General features: G+C 40.2%; 1 protein-coding gene across 7 annotated transcripts in view; it reads left to right on the top strand.

Moving 5' to 3' along the window:
• Positions 1–26,980, top strand: part of PBRM1 (polybromo 1) — a 61,245-nt gene that overhangs the window by 16,815 nt on the left and 17,450 nt on the right. For all 7 annotated transcript variants that reach the window (XR_006169622.1, XM_042823184.1, XM_042823185.1 and 4 more), the window contains 14 exons: positions 2,060–2,273; positions 8,753–8,894; positions 9,573–9,670; positions 12,159–12,435; positions 13,669–13,774; positions 15,219–15,861; positions 17,405–17,616; positions 19,148–19,333; positions 20,016–20,173; positions 20,742–21,008; positions 22,325–22,470; positions 22,783–22,940; positions 23,418–23,601; positions 24,260–24,470. Coding sequence is in view for 6 of the 7 variants with exons in the window: in XM_042823184.1 (XP_042679118.1) it covers positions 2,060–2,273; positions 8,753–8,894; positions 9,573–9,670; positions 12,159–12,435; positions 13,669–13,774; positions 15,219–15,861; positions 17,405–17,616; positions 19,148–19,333; positions 20,016–20,173; positions 20,742–21,008; positions 22,325–22,470; positions 22,783–22,940; positions 23,418–23,601; positions 24,260–24,470 (3,002 nt within the window). In the remaining variant the exon portion in view is untranslated. The remainder of the gene's footprint in view (positions 1–2,059; positions 2,274–8,752; positions 8,895–9,572; positions 9,671–12,158; positions 12,436–13,668; positions 13,775–15,218; positions 15,862–17,404; positions 17,617–19,147; positions 19,334–20,015; positions 20,174–20,741; positions 21,009–22,324; positions 22,471–22,782; positions 22,941–23,417; positions 23,602–24,259; positions 24,471–26,980) is intronic.

Raw genomic sequence — 26,980 nt, 5'->3', positions numbered from 1 at the left:
ATTTTTGTTCTGTTTTCTTTCCTCTGTACCTGCTAACTGTTCCTCTCTAATGTGTTCTTATGGGACCTATTGCTTCTGGATGTTCAAGAGCCTGTGGTCTTGCATTATGTGCTTGGTTGTGTAGCCAAATAAGGATTTTTGTCTTTTGAGTAATACATCTTCAGTCGTCAAGATGCGTTAGTGCTTCCTGCTGGGAGGACATTATCATTTTCTGAATACCTCAGGATATATAGTGATTGCCATGTCTTTGAAAGAGCATACACATTGTAATAAAAATATGTATAGGTTCATTCAGGTGTTATGTACACATTCTCCTCTGAGTGCTTGTTTAATTTATTTAGATTTCATTTTGGGGAATGCCTGCAAAAGAAGGACCTGTCTTGACCAGAGTATTGAACTGCTTCTTTGCTGGCTACCATGTCACAGAATATTAAAGTCCTTCTTTCTTGTGTTTTTTTTTTCCTCTTCTTAGAAGCAGCTCTCCTTTTTCCCTTGTGTTCATTTTTGGTGGAGCAGTGAGAGCTGCAGTGTTGAGCAAACAAAAGCAAAGCCTACTTCCGTTGCATAATTAGTCTGGAAACTTGTTGTACCTGGTAGCATTTTCTTTGCTGCAAGGATTTCTCTCCATGGTCAGGCTGATAGATGAGGTTCAGGGAAAACAAAGCACTGTTTCCAGTCTCTTTTTCCTGCTGAAGTTACTCTGTCCAGCTCCTGCTTACAGGCTACCGCAGTGGATGCTGTGCAATTATTTGATGCTGATTGGCATTCGGACACATGATAATTTTAGGTATCTCCTCTGAGTCAGTAATGAACATCTCTGTCATGTTTGTGCATCTACTGAGGTCTGCTTGTGTTTTAGCTTGCATCTGTCTTGGCTAGCAGGTCTGCATAGACGTGCAATGTCAGGCTGCAGAGGATAGATGCTAACACTGTGCTGTGTGCAGCCAGAATGCCCTCTGGCTTTGTCATCAGTTCAATATATCTTTACTGAAATTGAGTAGAAAGCCTGAAACATTGCCAGCCACTACTGAGCAATAATGAAAATGCCTGCTGGAAACTTGGCATGAGCATTAGAGAGCTGTCTTTTGTGCAGCTGAATTATCCAGCGTGTCATCCACCAAGCTTCCATCTAAACTGGAATTTGTAAGAGGGGAAGTTAAGGAATGAATAGCTGTGTGTGTTTCCTGGTTTTGTCAGCAGTGGATGTTACTTCATCACAGTATCCTTTTTGTTTGTTCTAATCCTGAAACTTACTGTTTGCTTCATCAAGTTAGCTGGCAAAGTCTCTATAAAATTGATAAATACTTTTTATAATTAGCAGAAATAGTTCATAATAATCATTCTAAAATGTGTACTTCTTCATTTTCTGCATATTAAAGGTGACCTTCAGTGTCAGTCTTGTCAGTTCAAGTTCAGTTTTCTTAATTGGGCTGTGAATGTTAGAGTTGAAAGGATAACAGAAGTTTTGAAGTCACTTCTTTTCGCATGCATACAAAAAACATCGTGTTTAGTTCAGCCATTTTCCCTGTCTGAGCACCTTTGCAAATTTGAGGTGTGGTTTGTCAATTCATGTTCTTGTAGTGTACTCCAGTTGGGCAGCAGCATGACTGTAGCTCAGTGCACAAATATATTTGGCACAAATATTGACATCAGTGTTTAAATGGGTAAATAAGGATGTTCTATAGCTGTCCTATTAATAGCATGTGATTGAGTGGTCCTGGTGTGTACTCTCCTGTATACATACTTCTCAGTGCTTCTGTATGCAGGGTGTGTTACCAATGACTGAGCTGAGTCTCATGTGCTAAGAGAGCTTGCTATCTAGCTATGTGTTGTGGTGGTTTTTGTTTTCTGTTTTCCCATCAGCTTGAGGCACATGAGGTACAGCCATTTGTGGTGTCCTTTTCTGAGATGTGAATCTGACTGCCAGAGTGGCTGAATGCCCTCAGCTGAAGGACTCTTTTGTTCTTGTTTAGTTCTTTCTCTATTTGAAAAGTCAAACAACAAAATCCACTTGACTTGTTCGCTGAGAGTCTCCCATTTTTCCTTTCTCTCTGTGCAGCTGCTGCTCGTTATGAAGGAGAGTCTGAAGCTGAGAGTATTACTTCCTTCATGGACACTTCTAATCCTCTCTATCAGCTTTATGATACAGTTAGAAGTTGCCGAAATAATCAGGGCCAGCTAATATCTGAACCCTTTTTCCAGTTGCCCTCCAAGAAAAAGTATCCTGATTATTACCAGCAAATTAAAACACCTATTTCATTGCAGCAGATCAGGTAAGAAAACAGAATGCAAACTACGTCTGATGGGAAAATATTTAAGGGTTTCTTCTGTTTCCAAAGTCCTATATTGTGGTCAGGTTGCTGATGCAACGTGTACCATCTTTCCTTCGTGCTTTGATTGGTGCTTGTTTCACGTCAGCCTGCATCAGTCTTCTGGTCATCTTTTATAAATGGCTGCCGTCCACGGGTTTATTTTACATGGTGTTTCATTTGTGCTGTGCCATATCAATAATAATGAAGGATTGGTAGCCAGCAGAGGTGAAAGTTTCTGCAGAGCCCTATGTTATGCCCTTTCCTTGACCCCAGTGGCTTGCTTACCTCTTACTGCCATGGTTTGTACATTAATAGTCTTCAGCAAAGCAAATTGTCTATGTCACAGTCCAACTGTGGAGAATATTTTCATTAATGATCTAGCTAGTCTGGAATGCAGTACTCATGCAACACACCATTCCTAAATCTATGAGCCGTTGAAGCTCATCAGCTCTCAGAGCACAGTTACTGGGTAAAAACCAGGTTTAAAAGAAGAACAGCGAGCATCGTCTTCCTTGAGTGGTGTGAGAGAAGCTATTATGGTGGAGCTAGTATGGTTGGATATATGTCAAGGTGCTGAGTGCATGAGAAGTGTTAGTGGCCCAGAATAGTGGCCCAAGCCTCCTGCCCTGGGACCCAGGAGCCCTGTTACAGCTCAGCCCTGGGGCTCCAGTCATTGCCCTGGGGCTCCAGTCATTGCCCTGGGCTGTGTGGTAGCAGTGTGTGCTCCAGCACACCACAGCCTGGCCATGCACTCACACTGATCCCCCTACTTATTGAGACTCTGTCCTGCAGGCTGATGTCCCAGAATGAAATTGGGCCTGCTGTGTCCCTGTGCACAGGCCCTGCCTGCCTGATGGCTGCTGGCTGTCTGACCCTGGCTGCCATCCCTGGACAGGACACTGACCTGCCAGCCTGGCTTCTTGACTTGCCTAGTCACCAAAATTCAGCCTGGTTTCTAGGTTGAACCTGCTTGCTCGTGGCTGGCAAGGTCTCTGCCCTGCTAACCACCTTCGTGTGCTTGGTTCCCCTTCCATGGAACAGCCAGCCTACTCTGTTGTCATGGGATAAAGGTTTGGGAAGCAAGTAGAAAAATCCCACACTGGTTAGCTATCCGTCAATGGCTTTAAAGCAGTTATTTCTTTATGTCTTAGTACAGCTGTTGACTTGACAAAGAAGGCATTTTTTGTTGAAGGAACCACCCAGCACATTTTTTTGGGAAAAAAGATGAAATTGAGAACATCATTGATAGGGAGCATTTAATCTGAGTGTATAGAAGGGCACTGGTTCTAATTATGTATATATGGATTTAACTGGGAGAAATGTTGCTTTGAAAATGTGCTTAGTACATGATAATTTGCCTTAGGAAGGCAGCTGCTTTTCTGTTTCCCTTACAGAGTAGTCAGGTTACCCTTGGCTGCTGGAGCAGTCCAAAGATGGCATGCAAATATATGAAGAAATTCAGAAGAAGATGATATTTCTCATTACCTGAGAGCTTGGAAAATAAAGCACAGTTTTTTTAGAAATAGTGTGTGTACACATTTATAATATTTATAATATGAAGTATTTATAATTGTCTAAGTAGCTTTAGCAAATTCTGAAATTCAGTTATTTGTTAAATACCACGTAGCGTTCTCCTTTATTATGCCTAAAAGCCCTGAAGTCATACATATGTGTACTTAATTGTTGTGCATTAGGGAAAACTGGAACGAGCATGGTTTTGTTCGCATTTCTAGGGAATGGAAGGGTTTTTTGGGTTTTGCTTTGGGTTTGTTTGTTTTTTTTTGGGGGGGGGGAGGGGACAACAGATGATTACTGTTGGTTTGCGTGTTTGAAGATGCAGATTCAAGGTGTGCACCTGATGGTCCTAGATGGGGACAGGAAGGTGATGGGTCTAGAGGGGGACAAGATGGGGACAATTAACAGAAGGTTAATTGTTGTAGTGACAAAGTAAGGGTGTTAGTGTACAGCCTGGCATCCCAGTCTCCTAGTGATTGCTGCATTGGCACCTGGATATTTGGGCTATGCTGCCAGAGTGCACTGTGAAATGGGTGGCTGAGTGTCTACTGCCATAGGAGCTTTTGCAGCTAATCATGTATTTCAGGAGTCTGTGTGTGTTAAATGCAGGAAAATGCACACTAAATGATTTATCATCTCTAGCATATCACAGCTCTGGGTGTATTTGGTTTAACGAGCAGATAACAGCTATCCCAGCGTCTTGATCACTCACTGAGCACTGTGATCCTTGGTGGCATGAGCTGGGCGCTGCTCTCAGGCTGTTCTGGCTGCAGGAAATGATCCTTCCATGGCTGCAGTGTCCTCCTTGTTTCCTCCTGCCCTGCTCTGTACAGAAGCCAGGGTTGGAATGGAGCCACCTACCACCCACCTCACTGTGCACATTGCCCATTCTCTACGGCCAACCTGGGTAACCGTGGCAGCATTTGGCAACCATCATAGATTCAGGAAAGGAGTCTTGTGTTCAGATGGAATTCCCTCTTTTTTGTGCCCTTGTTCTGACAGTGAACATGGATGAGACAGGTTTGGCTCACTCTTCATTCCCTCCCATGGGGTGTTTGTCTTCACTGGTGTGATACTCCCTGCCTCAGCTTGAATAGAGCAAGGTGCAGGGCTGCAGAGTCTTTAAACAGACTTTGACTTTAAGATATGTTAGAATTCTGCAGTATGGAGGTTATTTAGCACTGTTAAAAGTAATTCAGTAATTCACTGCCCAGAGAAGTAGTCAGGAATTAACGCAGGAACGCACCAAACTTACTGTTACATGGAATGCAGGTGTCAGATACTGACATGCTTACCAGAACTGTGTTTCTCCTTAAATTTTACAGCATCAGTAAATATGATCCTGAAGGCAAGTTCATGAGGCTTTATTCCACTGGGGGTTTCTCTAACAGCTGTTCTCTCCTGTCTGCATGTGAGAGATGAGTGCCTTCATAGGCATGCCCCTTTGTCTTCTGCTCCAGGAAGCTGGGGAAGGACTTTTTATGTGGGCATGTAGCAGCAGGATGAGGGGAAATGGCTTTAAACTGGAAGAGGATAAGTGTAGATGAGATATTAGGAAGAAATCTTTACTGTGAGGGTGGTGAGACATTGGAACAAGTTGGCCGGCGAGTTGGGGGTGCCGCCTCCCTGGAAGCTCTCCAGGCCAGTCCAGATGGAGCTGTGAGCAACTTGGGCTATGGGAGGTGTTCCTGCCTACAGCAGGAGGTTGGAACTGCGTGATCTTAGAGGTCCCTTCCATCCCATACCACCCTATGATTCTGTGGTCTAATGGAAAGCAGTTTGTTCTGCGTGACATCTGCTACTTAAGAACCTTGTGAGCTTTTCTTAGGAACCTTCATCCAACTTTATGTGTCATAGGAATATGAACTTTGTTTCACTGGGTTGAAATTCTCCTGGAGCTTGAATTTGTTTGGCTCTTGTTACTTCTAGATTTAATATTCAAGTTGAAAATAGAATAAACATATTTGTCTGATCAGTGGGACTTAACCTTGAAGGGGCAGAGGCTGCTCTCTGGGTTAAATTGAATGTTTTATGGAACTAATAGCTGAAAGTAACACTTAGGTTAAGGTTTTATTATAACTTTTGGAAAAATAATATATCACCGAATTGCAGTTTGCTTAATTTATGCATGTGCCAACTGGGAAAATATTCTGAAGACAGAATTCTTCTCTTTAGTATTTAAAATCCCTTGCAAGTTTTCCTTCCGTCTGCCACTGTGGCGGCATAATGCCAGCACGCAGCTCAGCTCCACCGTGCTGCAGTCCCACTGCTGCTCCATAATGCAGTGGAAGGAGGAGATGTGATGGAAAATGCTCCTGGATTGATGTAAGGCCAGGGATGTTCCTTGCTGGTTGCCTTGTGGGCTGGGCTGACCCAGAACTGGGAGATTAATTTAGTTTATTGCCTGTTACCATCAGACCACTGCAGTGAGAAAAAAAAAGCAAACTGAAAAAAGCTTTCCTTGTCTTCCCTTGTCCCTTTTTAAGGAAAGGAAACTGTTGCTAGTAGGATACATACCCTAAGAAATGCTGCTGCCTTGTTCTGCCTGCAGCTTACTTTCATCTTTTTTGATGCGGGCGTAGAGCAGTTTGTGTTGTGGGCAGAACAACTCCAAACAAAGAGAAGTGGTGCTAAGGGAAAGTGAGGAGAAGCAATCTGAATTGAAAAAGTGGTACTTCTGTTGAGAGGTGGCCTTCTGTGTTTCTTGTTCAGGAGCTGGCCTTATACCTCATACCAGAGTTCAGACTTGTGATTCTGTAATTGTTTCCTTATATTAATTGGGAGACTAGCAATTTCTCTAGTTCTTTCTGCCACTGAGTCCCTCTAAACTTTAGTTTTCTGGAAGAAGGAAACACGGTGAGGATGCTGACAAACTGCATGCTGCTGATACTGAAGCAGAAATTGAGCAGAGGTGGAAGGCAGGCATGATGTGTGCAGGCTGGCCTGCTTTCAGGGGATGAACCAAGAGCAGATCTTGTAATATAAAAAGGCTTAGTAATAGCTGATTGCTGGAGCATGGCTGCTTTTCCTGTAATGGTTGTCTGTAGCAGTGAAAAGTATTGAGGTATTTTAGACATGAAGTATTTAATATGCAAAGCTAAGGCAGCTGAGGTGGTCTTCACATTGTTAGATGCCTAATTAGAGCCCAGTTCTGCGAGTTTGTCAGTGTGAGTGATCACTTCCATCTGAGATCCCCTGGAAACAGGCAGTGCAGCTGCTACCTGTGTCCCAAGGAGAGGAACTCTGGTGGCATTTCTTTCCTGTGAACTCATTTCTGCACAGGACATGCTTTTCTCAATTTTTGTAGCATTTGTTTCCTAAGTACTCTAGATGATGCTTGCTCGTTTTCCATTCAAAGAGGCAGAATTGTGTTTATTTGGACATCATTTTAGTTGCTCATTAATCCTTGGGAAGTTTAAATGATTTATGAACACTTATACTAGCACCAGTAAAGGAGGAAATTGCTGGAAACTGCTATTCACATGTGACAGATTGGAGTGTTGTTAAATCACTCTATTTTGAAATAAATAAGAGCATACAATGTTTGTGATAAAATTGGGATTATTGGTGAGAGTTTCTGATGCAAGTTTTCTTTTAAGTATTTCTGTTCTGTGTTTTCTTGAGTGCTGTCTTACCGAAGTTTTATCTTTTGCAGTATGGACAAGCCTCGTGTGCTGCAGTCCTGCGGTGGCTTCTCAGTGTTCCTTTTGGACTGCAGAGCCTCCCTGTGTGCTTTGCTCCCTAGATTTTGCTTTCCATACCAGCCAGCAGTCAGGCTGGCTGGAGGAGATGAGGCATGACCTGTACAGTTTGTTAGTGGACGATGGCGAGAGCATGAAGCAGTATTTATGTCCTGAGTATTTATGAGTATGTGCATCATAAGCCAGGGGCTTTGGGGACAGAAATACTGAATTTCACGTTTTGGGTTTTTGTTTTTTTTTAAATATTAGTCATTTTTAATACTGTAACATACTTGTTACCATAGGCAGATAGCTTTTGTTGGAGTTTTACATTGTACAAATGGAGATGGATTCTGCTTCGTGACAGTTTCATTGGTACAAAAATTCCTTTTCCCCCTTTTTCCCCTTTTATTTATTTTAATTCTTGCCGCTCTGCAATGAAGGCTATCTTGGTAACTGTCCATTTTTGGAATGGCAGTGAGTGATGCTGACAGGAGAACCTTTCTGTGTGATTCTATTACGCGTGACTTCAGTTGGAAATACCAAAAATAAGCTAGAAAATAATACACAAACGTTAACAAGACACCAATGTCTTAGAATCTTAGCAGTATGTAGGGACCCAGGATGGTGTGTTATAGGTGAGGATAACAAGTAATTTTCTCCACATCTTAAATCTAGGATGTTTGTGCAAAGCTTTTTATTGTTTTCTCATAGCCACTGAGAGCTCTCTAGTTCTTCAGCTGTGAGATGGCGCTTACTGTTCAGTAGGGCACACGCAGCTGGAACCCAGGAAATTAGCAGTTGGTTGGATGTTACCAGCAGAAGGATTCTACAGTGCTGTTGTGGTAGAAATCCGTGAGCACTTCTCAGCAGTTCTGTAGTTGGAAGAGAACATGGGGGGGATTATTTTTGGTTTGTTTTGCTTGTTTTTTGCTTTGTGTTACTATTTTCTGTTGCGTTCTCTTGTGTTCAAAACGTGTGAAATGCTTGTTTGTGTTGTTGGCCCTTCCAGCTTTCTCCAGAAGCGTATTTCAGCAGGTGAGGCACCAGTCAACAAACAGCCATCTTTGGGGGAACGCAGAAAGAAGTGTTTATCTAGTGTTGTTACAATGGCAAGGTGATATTGTGGCATTGGAAGAAGATAACAAGAGCTGTCTGGATATGGATTTCTCACAAAAATGAAGCTGTTGAAGTATGATTTGGTGCTGTGTGTGGGAAGTAATCTGTAATTTTCTTCTTTTGCAGAGCTAAACTGAAGAACCACGAGTATGAAACATTAGATCAGTTGGAGGCTGACCTGAACTTAATGTTTGAAAATGCCAAGCGTTACAATGTCCCCAATTCTGCCATCTATAAGAGAGTTCTGAAAATGCAGCAGGTTATGCAGGTACCTGCAGTAGAACAATCAAAAGCATGTAACTTTTCATATGAATTTATTTCCCTAAGTAATATTTTCCAAACCAATTTCTAACAAGACTCATGTTTGCAGTAGTGTTTGCAGTAGTGTTTTTATTGGCTGTGATTGGCTTGTTGATCATGTGTTCCATAGTGTCCTATAATGTCTAAATAGTAGTCTGAAAATTGCTTCCAAAAGTAGTTGATTAGGAGGTGATGTGTGGGAATGAAGAGCAGCATGGAGTGATTCCTCCAGTGTAACTGTTACCTTGGTCTCTTGGTCACTCTTGTTCCTTATCACAGCTTCTAACCTGATAAAGTTGTGAGGAAAACTGAAAAAAATGCTGTTTGTATTTCTCTCTTTCCCCTTTTTTATTTCAGTTTACAGTTAAATACAGGGAGGTGGAGGATGCTGAAGATTTCACTAGATGATCCAGCTACGTGCTGTAATCTGAAATGGCTTTGATTTCAAATTGTTCCCCTAAGAACTTCAGTGACCATTTTGTGTCTGCAAACTCACATGAAATAGATAAATGAAATATTTTGATGGTGCATCTGCCTTTATGTGCAGAAAACACATAGCTGCATTTTATCTTGTGCATCTGATCTGGTCTTCAATATTGTTCTGAACGTGTCCAGCAATGACTTCAGCTGTTTGTCCTTTCTTCAGGCAAAGAAGAAGGAGCTTGCTCGGAGAGATGACATTGAGGATGGGGACAGTATGATTTCTTCTGCTACATCTGATACTGGAAGCTCCAAAAGGAAAAGGTGTGTGCTTCTGTAGTCTCCTGTAGACTTTAACATTGCTATTTTGTTTATTTATTATTTTCTTTGCTTATTCTTAGAGAACACTAGGCTGTGTTCTAGCATTTGTGTAGTGATTGAATAGCTCTGAAACTTAATCTCATTAATTGCTCTAGTTAGTTAAAAACTGTTTGCTGACATTAGTTTCCTTTTGGGCTAGTTAGTAGATGTCAACAGAACTGTAATAAGTGGGCACTGGAAGCACTGATGTCTCTTTGCATACGTTTTCCTTCTTCCATTCTCTAAACCATTTGGGAAAATCTTGGCAGAAATGTTTGGACTGTTTCTCTGCCTCTCCTTATCTTTTGAAGGAAATTCTGACTTTCAATAACATGATTGCAAGTGTAGCAACTATGTGTGAAACTGCAGTTCAACATCCCTCTTAGATGTTCAGCCTCCCCTATTTTTAGTTCTTCCTAACGTCAAAATGACAGCAGTTATGGGGGGAGGAAGGGAATGAATAGAGTAAAGATCTACTTAAGAGCAATCAAGTAAGTGCATCGCTTACACAGAAGAAAAATCTGCATGGGGAAAACATTAGCATGGATTTAGGAGGTGGTGCAACCCAGAGATGTGAGCAAAAAATAAAAGAAACAGAAAGGTAAGGCAAACCACCACATCAAATGAAGATCAAGAAGGAAAAAATTGCAAAAATTGTCACTGTTGTGATCTTCAGTATCTAATGAACCAAGTCAAATTGTCATCAGTATTCTTGAAATTCAGTGCTTTGATCCTGTGCAAGAGAATACTGAAATGCTTAAAAGAGATTATCTGTCAGACCTTGTCATCTAAGAGGGGTAAAAGAAGGAAAAAGTCTTCATAGGTAAGGGAGGTAATTGTATGTATTTTATGTCTAACCTAAAGTGCTTTTGATGCTGTCAGTTCAGCATTTGCTATCACATTGACTTGCTGAGAGGTAGCAAGTAAAAGAAGACTGTGAAAGCTGATGGTAACAGAGGTGCAGCATGGAGGAATTGCAAGACATTGAAAGAAAATGTTAATGCACCAGGCAAAATGTGTCCTGTTGGGAAAGTAAGAGTGTTTTCTACTGATGGCGTTGTTTGAATTTCCCCTTTTACTTGTCAGATGTAAGGGCTGTCTAAACAAGGCTTTTGATGGTTCTATTTTGTTTTTGCATCACCCACTTTTGTTAGACTAAATGGTAAATTTTGGAAGCATGTTAAAGTGTGGATGGAATTCAAGGGCCGTGTAACTGTTCTGGTATCGTTCATCTGCTGCTGTGAACCATTAATTAACAGCATCCAACAGTGAAGGTAGAAAGGGAGAGGGGAGTTCTTTATATAGGCAATCCATTTTGATTTTTCTGACATGTTGGAACATTAATTTTGTTAGTTATTTGCAGGCAGTATCAGAGGCACAAAGCCATACAAGATTAGGTGTATTTCAGATGAATATCTTTGAGAAGGAGCCAGGTGATGGAAAAACTATGATGCAGTTTGGCTTGTTTTACAGTGATGTTTTATACATTCTGCAAATGTAGATGGTTTTTTTGTTGATGTCTATAGAAATAGTTGAAGTTACGTCTACCTGAATAGGTGTTTCGTAGAGATTGCAATTTGAAAGATGGTTCAAAAATGCTTTGAGGAGAATGCGTTTCTAAATGTGCTATGGTATCAGAGTTTAATAGTAACACAAGCTTTCTTCTTCCATCCGATTTGTTACAGACCCTGTAGTGTATGTACAGGGAGCCATGCAGGACTTGATTTATCTATTTTTCCTTCTAATAATCTTCATCCTGGTTATGCTGTCAGATTTCATCACCCAATCTTTACAGCACACATAGGATGGCTGTGGAATTTGTGGTGTTAGTATGGAGGTGTGACCACTTTTCAGGGTGGGTGTTGCAGTACTGGTAAGGTTGACTTGTGGCTCTGAGTGTGGTTGATGTGTTTTGGTAATTCAGGCCATCTTCCTCCTATGTTCTCAATATCCTTGCTATCTGTTACTGCAAAAGGTGCTGAAATACACATAGATTAATGTCTCACATCTTTGATGTTCTGTTTTCAGCAGAGGTGGTCAGGAAGGCAGTGATTGCTGTATTTTTTGAGTTCTTGGATTCACGTGTTCGCTCCTGACTGATCTGTTCTCCCTGCAGCTGGAAAGTGCTTAGAACTCCATCTGATCTTTTGTATTTTTATTTTTTAAAGCGAGTGATTTGTTTTATTCTGTAGAATGTTTCAAAACAAGGTGGAAATGGGGGGAAATAACATCCTAAAGATGGTTTCCTGTTTATTTAGCAGAGTACTGATAGTGGTGCTGTCGTTATTTGCAAATCCATTTGGAAATCCAGCACGGACTTGCATTTCTACTACTCTGTCTTAAAGTTGTGCTTGTTTTCTTATTTTAGAGAATAATGTCGTTTTGATAGGAGTGCTGGAAGAGCCTTCAGCATTTATTCTTTCCCTTTTTATTCTTCTCCATGACCTAACAGTAAAAAGAACATGCGAAAGCAACGAATGAAGATCTTGTACAACGCAGTTCTGGAAGCTCGAGAGTCGGGCACAGGCAGACGGCTCTGCGACCTGTTTATGGTTAAGCCATCCAAAAAGGACTATCCAGATTACTATAAAATTATCTTAGAGCCAATGGACTTGAAAATGATAGAACACAACATCCGTAATGATAAGTATGTAGGGGAAGAAGCCATGATTGACGACATGAAGCTCATGTTCCGAAATGCAAGGCATTATAATGAGGAAGGCTCCCAGGTACTGTTTTGATTCTGCAGTCACACTTAACCTTATTTGCAGATACATAGTTGGATTTTTTTAGCTTTGACTATTAGCTCCAGTATTTATGGTAATTGTTTACTTAGATAGAACGGAAATGTGACTTTCTTTCTCCTTGAGTTTTCAATTCTGATTTGCTATGTAATTGTATAAATATGAAGAGAAGCATGCTCCCTTAATTATTTAACTATGAAGATTGCACTTCCTGTTCACTTGGCTTATTGCTTCACTACAAAGAACTGTCAGCTGAGTATCTCCTGTATGTTAATAATAACTCTGAGCTGTTTATTGAATTTTCATTATTTATCACAGTAAGGTATTTGCACTGTGGAGGGTCACCAGCACTTGTTCAGGAGCTCAGAACCTCTGAAAAGGCATCTGTTAGTCGAAAGAAAAACAACGTCATTATCATGGAAGTAGAGAATGTGGAAGATCAGACTAGAGGAATGGACTTGTTAGCATAGCAGAAGTAATCTGAGATGAATATGCTTTTCACTTATGAATATATCTTAATGGACAGCTAAAAGAGGGATATAAGGTGATGTTGGACAGAAAGGGGCATAGATGGTCATGAGAATGCTTGGGAGCTAAAAGTGTTTTTCTAGGTGAGCAAGCTTGATGTTGCAGAACAGGGTGACAGTAAGAAAACTCTGGTTATGCTAATGAAAAACATGATCAGATGACATACAGAAACAGTTGCCTGCGCTGGACTTGGATTTGGAGACCCAGGAGGGCTGTTGTAGGCATTTCTTCTGTAATGGAGCTGCGTTAGTTGGAGAGATAGTTGTTGAACAGAATGATTTGATAGGGAAGTTGATAAGGCAACCTTGTTTTCTAATCTGGAAAAGAAAGTTTAATTGGCTAATTTATCAAACTTTTATATCTCACTGATTTATGCTTATCAATTCTGCTTACCTTTATATATGTGCTGAGTGTGTATAATTGAGAAATAATGCCTTCTTTTCAACCACATAGTTGATTTTGCCTTCATTTTTTTCAAAATAGCATCTAAATGTCTCAAGAGGACTAGTACTAAACTTGTCCTTAAGGTCTGGATTTGGCTAAATCTCAGCACCCTGAGACAGCAGGAATTACTGCCATAAAGTTAATCACCTTATGCTAGAGTGCATCAGGAAAGTTCTTCGTACTGTGTGAGGCAAACACAGTAAACCTGCTTTTGTGTTTGTTTTGTTTTTGATGACTGATCAATAGGTATACAATGATGCCCATATGCTGGAAAAGATCCTCAAAGAAAAAAGGAAAGAACTGGGACCACTGCCTGAAGATGATGATGTTGCATCCCCTAAACTAAAGCTAAGTAAGACAATGTTATCAATTGCTGTGCTTCCACTGAACACTTGCCCAATCCAGGAATACAGACTGGCAGACTCATCCTTTTGAAATGGGAGATGTTGTCTGCGTTTTTACACTGTCAGGCAAAGCATGATTTTATTTTCAAAATGATGATGCCAGCTGTGGTTTTTATACATGCATGTTAGTTTTTATATGTGCTGTTGCATATTGCAATTTCTAAGAAAAGTAACAGAATGAAGGAGGAAAAGTTTAGAGCTGCTGGATTGATGTGGCATGTGGCGTATTATCCAAATGTTAGATGCTACACTGTGTACTCAGAAACACCTCTGTAATGTGTGCTTACAAGTAAGATGCTTCACAAACTGAGTCAACCATAGTTTCCCTGGTCAGATATCTGGGATTTCCACAGAATGATGAAGGAATTTGACATCTAATTGGAGAATATTGAAAACACAGAAGCAAAGTTTGTGACAGTGTCCATTCTTGGGGCTGTTGCCCGTAAAAACTAATTTGCTACTACTCACATCTGCTTAGAAGTTAGCTGAGAAGATTTACATTGCACAGGAAGATTTAAAGGGAGTAACCGTGAGCAGTTGCAGAATCACAGAATGGCCAGGGTTGGAAGGGACATCAAGGATCATGAAGCTCCAACCCCCTGCCACAGGCAGGGCCACCAACCTCCCCATTTCATAGCAGCCCAGGCTGCTTAGGGCCTCATTCAGCCTGGCCTTGAACACCTCCAGGGAGGAGGCATCCACAGCCTCTCTGGGCAGCTGTTCCAGCACCTCACCACTCTCATAGGAAAGAACTTCCCCCTGACATCCAACCTAAGTCCTTCTTGGGCACTGTTGAAAACAGAAATGTGCACCTCTTTGCTACAGTACACTTAGTAGGGAATTCACAGGCAGGTACTATGCAGCACAGTAGTGGAGATTTTGAATATGTCAAGAAGCTCCTCTGACTGGTAACCCAAGGAGGTGCATTATTTTACCCTTAGAAATTCTAATTTGGCATAAACCTGTGATAGAAGGATCTGGTAATGTTTCTGATTTATGCTTAATTTTGGCACTAGTGAAAACCTGGGTTTTTAATGGACATGGAGGAAAAATACATTAGGAGCTAATAAGGCCAAATTGAATGTAAAGCAACTTAGTAAAAGTGAGATAAGGTGAGGAAAAAATTATTTTCCATGCTGAAGGCTGAAGAGACCTTTGCCTGCTGGGCCTTAAAGCAATGTATGATTCAGAGTTTACTAAAAGCAGCGTTAAAAAAAAATGCCATGCAATTATTAGAAATAAGAAAAGAAGCTGCAACTTGGCTTAGGCTCAGTGGTTTCTTTGCTTGTACTGTAAAGTGCTTCTTCGCTGGGCATTTCTCTAACAGAAAGGCGTGGACAAAGAAGTACTGATACTCATTTTTGTAATGGTTTTTTTTTTCTGTCTACACAGGTAGAAAAAGTGGCATTTCCCCCAAAAAATCGAAATACATGACCCCAATGCAGCAGAAATTGAACGAGGTGTATGAAGCAGTTAAGAATTACACGGACAAACGGGGCAGGCGGCTGAGCGCCATCTTCTTGCGGCTGCCGTCTCGGTCTGAGCTGCCCGACTACTACATAACCATTAAGAAGCCGGTTGACATGGAGAAGATCAGAAGTCACATGATGGCCAATAAATACCAGGATATCGATTCCATGGTAGAAGACTTTGTGATGATGTTCAACAACGCTTGCACCTACAATGAGCCAGAATCTTTGATTTACAAAGATGCCCTGGTCCTGCATAAAGTTTTGCTTGAAACTCGAAGAGAGATAGAAGGAGATGAGGATTCTCATGTGCCCAATGTGACTTTGCTAATTCAGGAACTTATCCATAACCTTTTTGTATCTGTTATGAGCCACCAGGATGATGAGGGCAGATGCTACAGTGATTCCCTAGCTGAGATTCCTGCTGTTGATCCCAACTTCCCAAATAAACCTCCTCTGACTTTTGACATTATCCGAAAAAATGTTGAAAATAATCGCTATAGACGACTGGATTTGTTCCAGGAGAACATGTTTGAGGTACTGGAGAGGGCAAGGAGAATGAACAGGTGAGCAAAACCGTATTTTGCAGATATCTGTTGTCATACAGCATGTTTTGTTGGTTAGGGAGACTCGAGTTTTTATTTTTAGTGTTTGCTTTTCTTGGAGTGAGCGCTCAGAAATTTTAGTTCGTTCATGTCTTCAAAGGAATGTAAGTTTTCTTTTATAAACAAGGAAAAATGTAGGCTTTTGCTATAATTTTGATGCTAATGTTCTAAAGATTAACCTTATGAAAACCACATTTGTTCCAAAGCTGTGAGCCCTTTAAAACGTCCAGCAGTGTTTAACTTGAATTAGGAAAGACATCTTTGTTAATATTGCTGTTACTCCTTAAGTTCTCAGAAGTAATGTTTGAAAATGAACAGACTGGCAGGGGCCAGTGGCAAGTAATTTTAGTCTCAAGCAGTTGGTTTTCATTTTTCTGTTATTTTAGAACTTGTTTATAAAAAAATACTGCTTTTAGATAAACTGTAAAACAAACTGACATCATACTAGCAGATGGAGCACGACTTGCCAGTGTCTGTGGTGCCACCTGTTATGAGTAAGCACAGAAATCTGTTAGTAAAGTGGAGCTTTAGCATGCATCACCCATCCCGTCGGTACGAGGCAGTTTGCCCAATATTATTTTGATTACAGTTTGTCATTATTTCCTTGGAAGCAGTCTCTTCTGTTTTGTTCTTTTGCTTTGCTTGCTTATTTGGGTGTTGCTTTTTGTTTCGTTTTTACCGTATCAACCTGAGTTACATTGAATGATCTTGTCTTCTTTTTACTTTCACATTCTTTTTCAAAGAAGTCAGCAGTGCTTTACGCTGCAAATTCTCTCTGGAGTTTGTCAGAATTCCACCTTGAGGTGGATCATGAGATGCTTCTCTAAGTTGATATCTGTGTGGCCGTCGAGCAATCTGGTGGTGGTGATTGCTCTAATCTGCCTTTTTCTTCACCTTCACTGAGATTTTTAAGTTTTGCAACTGGAAAACCTGCAGTAAGTTTCAAAAAAGGCAAAGGCCATCTTCAGCTGAATACTTCTGCAGATAAGAACGACCTGTAACTGTTCAGTTGTGTTTGATTGGAAACTGTTCACTTTGGCCACAGGCGATCAGTCACCATTTCATTTTCCAGGAGATGTAAACACCCCTTTGTAACCTTCTTCATTGTAAAAATACCTTTTCTTTCCTTATGATGAACTCTGTAGCTCAAATACAATGTAATCTGCTACTCAAATTTGAAAAGTAGCACAGGTTAAGCTTAATTTGCTGAACTTTCATTTTGTAAATTCTTTCAAATAAAGGGTAGGTGACAAGCCAGGCTTAGCCTCCTAGGCTTACACTTTCCGTTTTAAGCTAGTAGCCAAATTAGATACTGAAATAATCTGTGGTAATTTTACAGACAGGCTATAGAAGTGTATAGATATGATGTAAAAGAGCATTATTTTTTTAAAGAGGAGTTTTATTGCAAAGTATGGAGGTCCACGGGTGTGTGTGTGTTCAGGATCCTGTTTGACTGCACAAAGTTATGTTTCTGCCATGTTATATTGTACCTGCTTTTGTACAGGACGGATTCAGAGATTTATGAGGATGCAGTTGAACTTCAGCAGTTCTTCATTAAAATTCGAGATGAACTCTGTAAAAATGGAGAGATTCTTCTGTCTCCTGCTCTCAGTTATACCACCAAGCACCTTCACAATGATGTAGAAAAAGAGAAGAAGGAAAAGCTACCCAAAGAAATAGAGGAGGATAAACTCAAAAGAGAGGAGGAGAAAAGAGGTAGCTATTTTCATTGGTATTAAATGTACTGAGAATATACCTATGTGTATCGTGTGTGCTCTGCTGTTGCTGCAGCTTCACTTACTGAAGGTTATGTTTTAAGGTGATGAGAGATTTATTTTATTTTGATCCTTATCAGCTGGGTCCACATGGCTTTGAAACAGAGAGAAATGTAGACACTAACCCTAAGTAAACTCTTCAGTAGAACACATGAGGAAACAGTAGTCTAACTCCAGTTATATTACAAAATAAAATAATTGGGTAGGTTTTATTGTAGCTGGTAATAAACTTAGCAATGACTGTTCCAATGGACCTCTGAGTCATTTACTTTTTGGTAAATATAATTTTCGTTGATATGCTGAAGGTGTTATCTCTGATCATACTTTCTTGTTACTAATGAGATGACATCAAAGTAAGCCTCTTGCATTTCTTGTTTGGCTGCTGTGGGTATGAAGAGGAAAAAAGCTTTCAGCTTTCATGGGGCAAGATACCTACTGTGAAGATCTTTTGTTTCACGTTTCCTGCACATACAATGGCTGGTGGAGCATGTCACGTGGGGACTCAACACAGCTCTCTACCTGTTCTGTTCCACACATGTGAGCAGGGCTGTTAGTTCCTTGTCCTTCAGTTGTCTTTCTGACAGTTTGCCTTCCCGTGTGGCACTAAGGTCAGCAGCAGTAAAGCTGGTTGCTCCAACTAACTCAGTACCGTAAGGGAACAGCAGCTGTTAATACCCTTTTTTGGTCTTCCACTGAGAATTAAAAAAACCCAAAGAAAGCAATACATGCCTTTCTGAAGGCTTTTGAGGTCAGTCTTGTCAGCGTTTATCTTTCCTCACCTGAAGGGCTCAGTAAAACTCAGGTGGTTCCGTTTACTGAGTTATCTTAGAATATCCAAATCTGAAAAGGACCCACGAGGATCATCAAGTGCAGCTCCAGCCTCTTCATAGCACCACCTGAAATCCAAATCCTATGTCTGAGAGCAGTGTCCAAATGCTTCTTGAGCTCTGGCGGCTTGGGGTTGTGACCACTGCCCTGGGCAGCCCAGCACCCCCTGGTGCTGAACCCCAACCCTCCCCTGACACAGCAGTTCTGTGCTGTTCCCTCACTAGAGAGCAGAGCTCAATGCCTGCTCGACACTACACTCGTAGCCAACAAGCATTACCAGTTTGTGGTCATTCACCTGCTTGCAGCCATCTGCTTTTCTTCACATTTACTTGCTCTTGCATACGTGTTACGATCAACAATACTGACAAAAATACTGTTTTATAAGTAATTCTTTTCATTACAATTTTAAAATAATTCACTGAACAAAACTTATTTGATTCAATACAGGAAACATAATTCCTAAATGATGAAGAAGTTGGTGGCTTGATTTTAGAGTCCCTCTCTTGTTCTGTAGGACACACTTTTATTGCTCTTCGTGAGTTATTCAGCACCAAGCAAAGGTGCAAGTGTTCACGTGAGAAATCATGGCTAACATGTAAATGTAGAATTAGCAATGTTTGTTTTCCACCTGTTCTTGAAAACAGAAGCTGAAAAGAGTGAAGACTCCTCTGGCTCAGCTGGGCTGTCATGCTTGCATCGGACCTACAGCCAGGATTGCAGCTTCAAGAACAGCATGTACCACGTAGGAGACTACGTCTATGTGGAGCCTGCTGAAGCCAACTTGCAACCTCACATAGTCTGTATTGAGAGGCTATGGGAAGATTCTGCTGGTAAGGGTGCTTTTCATACAGAAAGACAATACAGTGAAGCTTATTACTGTTTCCATCTTCAAATTTGAGCCTTTTTTGTGTTAAAATTGGATTTGCAGAAATGTGTGAACTGCTGAGTATTTTTTCTTGTTTCTGAGTTGCTCTGTCCCAAAATAATTATGAATAGAAAGTTCTTGGATCAACACATGCTTTTTTTTTTATCTTCTCAACTCATCCCCAAATTGTCAGCATCTCAGAAAATAGGCATTTTGAAGTGGATTGAGCTTCTTCTAATTTAGATGCAGAAGGATGGCAATAGAAATTTCTGAACCAAAGTTGGACACGTATAACTGCAAATGTTGGAAGCCATTTGAAGGCTTGGAAGTAAAAGATAGCTATAAATAAGTTGCAGAGTCTGTTTCCTGTAAATGATCGATTCTGTAGATCTCAGCAAAATGAAGATGAAATTAATTCTTCTGGGGGGGAAAAAAAGTTTGCAGGATTTCTAAGAAACCTAATTTTCTTTACCCAAAGCAGTTAAGGAATCTTTCTTTCTTAAATTGGTTAAATTTGTTTCACTGATTATTATGTGGCTATCTGATAAAGAAAACCGTTTGCAGTCTGTTTTGCTTCTTCATGCACTAGAGAATACACGTTTTTAGATCTTTTCCTTTCTTCCTCTCTTTTTGTTTCTTTTTTAAAGGAGAGAAATGGCTGTATGGCTGTTGGTTTTATCGACCAAATGAAACATTTCATCTTGCAACAAGAAAGTTCTTGGAGAAAGAGGTTTTTAAAAGTGACTATTATAATAAAGTTCCAGTTAGCAAAATTTTGGGTAAATGTGTGGTCATGTTTGTTAAGGTGAGAAACTCTTTGGACTAATTTGTTTATTGACTTAATATGCTCTGTGCTGTTTTCTTGAGGAGGTGTAGGTACTCTGATCTGTAGGCATTTTAGCAATATTGAGATAAAGTTTTAAAAAGGATTCGCTCCCATGTACTGCTTGTGTTTTTTGTTTGCTTTGTAAGCTCCGTAGTTCATCCACATGACACTGATTTTCAGTGCTGGTTGCTTTTTGGAATCACTTACGAATTAGATGAGTAGATAAGGATTTTCTCAGAGAATCTATTAGAGAAATTGCAGGTAATGTCGTAAAGGCTGAAGAATACTTGAGACTCCCCTTGAGTGCAGTGTTGGTAAGAAGATGAAGTCTCTGCTATCTGTCCCATGTTTGATACCCTATTGTTCTTGTGAAACTGTACGAGAAGAACTCGGCAGACAGGCTGTATCAGTCTGAAAAGGCTTCTGATAAAAGCATAGAGAAAGCTGGAGCGCATGAAAGGGAGTACGCTGTATGTCTGGTGGCTGCTGGGTGTGGGTATGTTGCTGAAATAGTTCACCTAAAAATGTCATCCTCTTCGTTCTGCAGGAATATTTTAAACTGTGTCCTGAAAACTTTAGAGATGAGGATGTGTATGTCTGCGAGTCGCGTTATTCCGCTAAGACAAAATCTTTTAAGAAGATTAAGCTGTGGACTATGCCTGTCAGCTCTGTAAGATTCGTCCCACGGGATGTGCCCCTGCCTGTGGTCCGTGTTGCTTCTGTATTTGCTAATACAGACAAAGCAGAGGAGGAGAAGCACTCTGATACGTTAGATGACAGTAAGGTGGGAGAAAGTATCCTTCATCTCGAAAAGGTATGCAAGATGGAAAGGTTTGACAGATAAAGAATGATGAACGTTTAAGCCTGCACAACTTAGGTTTCTCAGCATCCAGCCACAGGAAAAAATGTACATAATATTCATGTTTAAAGTTATTTTACATTCATTACAGAGACACAAACAAGTTATAACCTGACTAAGCAAAAAGTGAGTTGTGTACCTATTTGCTAGGTTTTACAAAATGCTTTCTTGTGACCATGGTAAAGGTTATTTTTTTTTCCTTTACTGCTTCAGTAGAAAATAATATTTCTACTAAAAACTTCGTTGCAATCCTGGAGAATCAGTGGATCTAAAAGTCTAATTTCAACTGACATTGATCCTAACCTGCTTTTTGAAGTAGTCTTTCAGTAAAATTGTTAGTAGCAAGGCAGCAGTAAGCAGTACATAATAAACACTGTGGCTGGTTTGTGGTTAACAACCAAGTAGTTTACCTTCAAACTGCATTTTTCTGCATAACCTACTAGGAAAACTGGTTTATTTTATTGTATTTAAAGTTGTAAGGAAATATACTTTTTTAATTGTGTTAAATTGCAGTAAATTTAATTGTTTATATGAAATAAATTTGGAGTAATGAGTCTATTTTACATTCTGAGCACTCTAACAGAGCCTCAAAATGGAATGTCCAGCATTGCCACTTAGTATACACTGTATGTATTACTGTATTTATTTGCTTCACGACAAAAGAAGAAATCCTTTCTACCAAGAGGATGAAAGCTTTTAAAGTCTTTTCCTGACACACACTGAGGGGATATCCTGTGTTTCCATTGGCTTTCTGAAATAACAAACAGAGAAGTCAAATGAAGCTTGAGGCACCAAAGAGAAATTAAAATAGAGCAAACTGCATGATTCTGTTCTTAAAAGCATGGAGCAGTTGTGTAACTGTGATAAATGATCATTACACTTTTATTTCTTTTAACTTCACCAAATACTGAATTCTTGCCTTCTGTAAGTTTTAGTGTGCTTTAAAACAAACCATCAAAGTAGACAGATAAGGCTTCAAAGTTTATGACTTTGTAGTAATAGCACAAAAAAGGATCTGTGAATTACTGGCAAAATTACAGCTTTGATTATGAAATAGGAAGGCTTGCAACGTACATAGAGGGATAGCTCTGGCTTGGATATTTCATTTTCTAAAGTCCAAGTCCCCTAATTTTTGCTTTTACTTGTCTAGTTGGTGTGTTGCCTATTATTGGTGACATAAAGGTGGAGCAAATACTCTTCTCCTTGCACCTGGCATCATTGTGTTTAGTTTCCATTGTCCCACAGGTTTCTAAGTGCATTTTCTTTTGCAGGACAAGGAAGATGTACCAGTAGAAATGTCTAATGGGGAGCCTGGTTGCCATTACTTTGAGCAGCTCTGTTACAATGATATGTGGCTTAAGGTTGGGGACTGCGTCTTCATAAAATCGCACGGATTAGTGCGGCCTCGGGTAGGGAGGTAGGTAACACTTCTTTATTGCACTTTGTGTCTATCAAAGTACATTGGCCAAAAGACTGGATTATTGCAAAAAAGTGTAGAAGAGGATGGGAGAAAAAAATCTTCTGAATGAGGCTGTGTTAGAAGCTCTTACTAGGCTGAGGTGGAATTGTGTCAGCCTGTTAAAAAAGGTAACGGCTGCACAGTCAGAGCAGGCTGCACTTCAGTACTTGTTTCGTGCCCACAGTCTTCCCGAACAGCCCAGTGTATCTAGCTTACTCCCTTAGTAAGGATGGCCTTGCACTGATGTCAGTGATATGTTTTTCTTTCCAGAATTGAAAAGATGTGGGTGCGAGATGGAGCTGCGTATTTCTTTGGTCCAATCTTCATCCATCCTGAAGAAACTGAACATGAGCCAACTAAAATGTTCTACAAGAAGGAAGTGTTTCTGAGTAACTTGGAGGAGACCTGTCCTATGTCGTGCATTTTGGGTAATTCCTAGCAACTTTAAACCCACTGGGCACTCTGTACATTTAAAAGGAAAAAGCAAACAAAAATCTGAAGTCAGAGAGTAGAAAACTCCATTATTCTTGCTTATTCATGTAATTATTCCAGTATATGTACCTGGAAAGTCAGCTCAGAAGGAGGTTGATATTTGGTTTGTTGAATAAGATGACTGTTACGTACTTCATTCTGTAATTCAGATGCATTGTGACTGGCAATGGCTTTTTTTTTGTTAATCTTTTAATTTTATTTTTTTTCTTTAAAAAAAAAAATACTCCAAAAGCTGCATTCAGTTGGTGTAGGTTTCTCATGAGTGACATTATTTAACAGAGACGTCAGTTGATGTATTTTTCCACAGCTGGGTCAAATAGTGGGCTGATACTTACATGGCTAGTGAAAATTTGAATTTCCACCCCTTGTTGTAAAGGATCTGCCTTCTTACCCAGCTCTGTTCATTTCTGCAGGCAAGTGTGCTGTTCTGTCGTTCAAGGACTTCCTCTGCTGCAGACCAACTGAAATTTCTGAGAATGATGTTTTCCTGTGTGAGAGCCGCTACAACGAAAGCGACAAACAAATGAAGAAATTTAAGGGGCTCAAGAGATTTTCACTCTCTGCAAAAGTTGTCGATGATGAAATATACTATTTTAGGTAAAAATGTTATGGGAATGTGGAGATCTCCTGAGCACTCTGTGTTGAGGTGTGTTGGCCCACCCAGCAGCTGAGCCCCTATGCAGCCACTTGTACATTTCCCATAGCATGAGGAGAAAATGAAAAGGGCAAAAGCAAGAAAGAGTCTTTTGTTAATATAAAGGCAGTATAGTTACTGATGCAAAGCTATGCATGCAAGCAAAGCGAAATAGGAATTCTCTACTTCCCATCAGCTGGCAGATGTTTAGCTGCTTGCTGGAAAGCAGGGCCTCAGCACAAGCTGTGGTTTCATGGAAAGACAAATGCCATAACCCCACATCCATCACCTTCGTTTCAGTCAGTTGAATATGGAGATGGTTAAGGCCAGGTTGGGAGGGCCCTAGGCAGCCAGATCTCTAGTGGGTGGCCATCAGCCCCTGGCAGAGCTTGGAACCTTCAAGCTCCTTTTCAACTGGTACCATTCTGTGGTTCTGTATCCCTTTAGTCAGTTGGGATCAGCTATCCTGCCTGTCCCCCCACACAGCTTTTTTGCCTGTTCCCAGCCTGCTCACTTTGAAAATGTGGAGAGAAGTTGGTTTTCTCTTCAAAATATTTGCTGTGCCTTGTTGAGTATGAGTGTATTCTCATCTTCCTTCTGTCTTCCTCCTGTGCCTTTCAGAAAACCCATAGTTCCTCAGAAGGAACCATCTCCACTTCTGGAGAAGAAAATCCAGCAGCTAGAAGCAAAGTTTGCTGAGCTGGAAGGAGGCGATGAGGACATGGAAGAGATAGGAGAAGAGGAAGGTGATATCACTGAAACACCTTCCATGCCTCAGCTTCAGACCCCGTTATCTAGTGAATTGGATATCATGCCTTATACTCCACCACAGGTAAACATGTTCCTTGAGCGACCTTTAAGTGCTGATATTCCTCATTCTTACCTCAACCCCATTAAACAAAATGCAATAGTGTTTTATCACATCTACAGACTTATAGTTTGATTTACTGGTCTGTGGAGTGATGACACAGAGCAGTTTTAGCATGTCCAATACGATATCCATATTCTAATTATTGAGTCAGTTAAAATATTTTTAAAGGAAATCATTCAGCTGAGGAAAATCTCGCAGGGAATGTTGTGTAGATGTCAATGTTGATTTTTCCATGAGTATGTTTTCTGTGACACTTCTTATGAAATAATAGGTATTTATATCAACTATGAGATTAGGATGCAAGAGTTTAATTGTAATACTTAGGTAACCTGGCATCCATTTTAAAGCTTTTCCCTACATCTTGTAAAAAGCTAGACTGGAGTGTTGGAGTTGTGACATGTTTCATTTTTTAGAAAATGCTACACATCATTATTGAAGGAAAAAAGATCGCTCCTTTAAGTTACCATTCATACTTGAAAGTCAGAACTTGAGAGGAAAAAAAGTGATGAAAACTTTTTATGTGTCTTGCTGTACATCGCAGAAACTTTAATGTGCTGATACATGGGCAGGAGACAAATCAGAAACCATGTGGTTACGTGGCATTTGAACGTGCCATGAGTCATTGCTGCTGCTTAAACAGGGCATTTTCAGTCCTCCCTCTCTTACTACTTGTCTCACACAAGCCCTGGTATTTATGTAACTGAGTATTGAAGTAGAGTGGGAAACTTTACCTGCGAGTTAATCTAACCAAAAACATTTGTTTGCAACTGGATTAAATTATTTTATTTGTTTCATCACATTCTCACATTTAAGTTAATGCCAGCCTTAAGAAACCAGTGGGAGTGATGTGCTGGGAACAAGAGGGAGTTTGGGATATGTTTGTAACCAGCAGTCTGGATTTCTGCTGTGTCATACTAATTCTGAAGCGACAGCCTCATTGGCAGCTGAAGAAACGATGTGACCACTGGGTAGAAATAACTGTCTTTGGATGTGACACACATGTACACACATTGATGAAATTCATTGCTTTACCTTGGTTTGTTTGTGATTATTTTTTTTGCTATGTGAGCAGACCACCAAATGCATTTGGTGCAGCTGTTGTTCTGCTCTTTTTTAGTGCTGTGTTCTTAAGTAGCATAAGAATTCTTGCTAAGTGCTAAAAAAAAAAAAAAAAAAAAAATATTGTGTTGTTAATCTGTATTAACTAACATAATTTTATAGGAGAGGGGACTGTGGCTGCTTATGCATCAAAATATTACCATTGCAGCTCCTGAAAGCAGTTTTAAGTAGGAATTGCTGGACATTAAAGAATTCCTTGCGCTGCCTTTTTGCAGCATTCGCTGTCTTCTGCTCTCCTTTGCTTTCTGTCTTCCAGTATGGCTGTTTTGTTCAGATCTCTTGAGATGTTTTATTGAGGAACTAATATATAGTGTCTTTTTAAAAAGCCATATTTGAAAGCTGCATTTCTTAGAATTGTTTGTAATGGGACTTCTAGGGTAACTGTTGAGAAATCAGTGGAAATATCCAACGTGTGTCTTTATACTTCAGCCAGATGTGATCTCTGAAGACTAGAAATTGAAGTGGGAAAAGAAAGTAAGAAAAACTGAAAAGGGTCAAATAGCAATGCAGGCTGAAAGTAAAGAACAATTCTTAAGGGCCCCTGGGAGATTCCTGATGCTGCTGATGTGGAAAATAAAGGACGCTGTGTCTGAGCTGCTACACAAAGGACAGTGTAACTGTGGCAGAGTGATTGCAATCGCATAGCACAGAAATGAACCATCTTTGTTGACCTATTGTAATCTGTTCTATTTCTGTCCCCTTTAAAATAAGTTCTTTTAAACAGAGCTCCTAGGTAAAAGGCACACGATTGCTTCACGTTCTCTTAAAGATATGCAATTTATCTAACAACTAAAAACCCTGATGGTTTTTACCCCTTTTTCCTGGTAACAAAAGAAGCAAGTATTACTCCTGAAAATTAAATGAGTCAAGCCAAGTCAAGCTTGACAGATGAGTGGATGTTGCCTTCCTGCTGCTGTTTGCTGTGAATCAAGAAGCAGAATGGGAAGGGAAAAAAAGAAGTGCAATTTTAGTTTTGGTTTTTGCTTTATCATATGGCTGTGAAATGTTGTACGAGTGGGTCTTGGTTTATTTCTTCTCATAACACATCTAAAACAGTTACCTGGCTGGAGTGGAAAATATTCTGTTAGAAATTGTCATAGCAGCAATGTAGAGTAATGGAAAACGTAAGAATTGAATTTAGAATTCTTAAAAAAAAAAGTCCTGTTATCTCTCCCAAACTGATGGCCTGACCTTTAAGTGTAATAACACGACTGTTATTAATATACTACTGCAAGCATCACAAAGCAAAACCAGCTGATACATTTGTGTCTAAGTGCAGAGGCCAAGTCATACAATTATTAAGGTTGGAAACTATCTCTAAGATCATCTAGTCCAACCATCCACCTGCCACC

Source organism: Centrocercus urophasianus, unplaced genomic scaffold, assembly GCF_019232065.1.
Source record: "Centrocercus urophasianus isolate 14NV4802_14NV808 unplaced genomic scaffold, USGS_Curo_1.0 seq_22, whole genome shotgun sequence".
NCBI lineage: Eukaryota > Metazoa > Chordata > Aves > Galliformes > Phasianidae > Centrocercus > Centrocercus urophasianus.
This window is presented reverse-complemented; position numbering and strand designations above follow the sequence as displayed.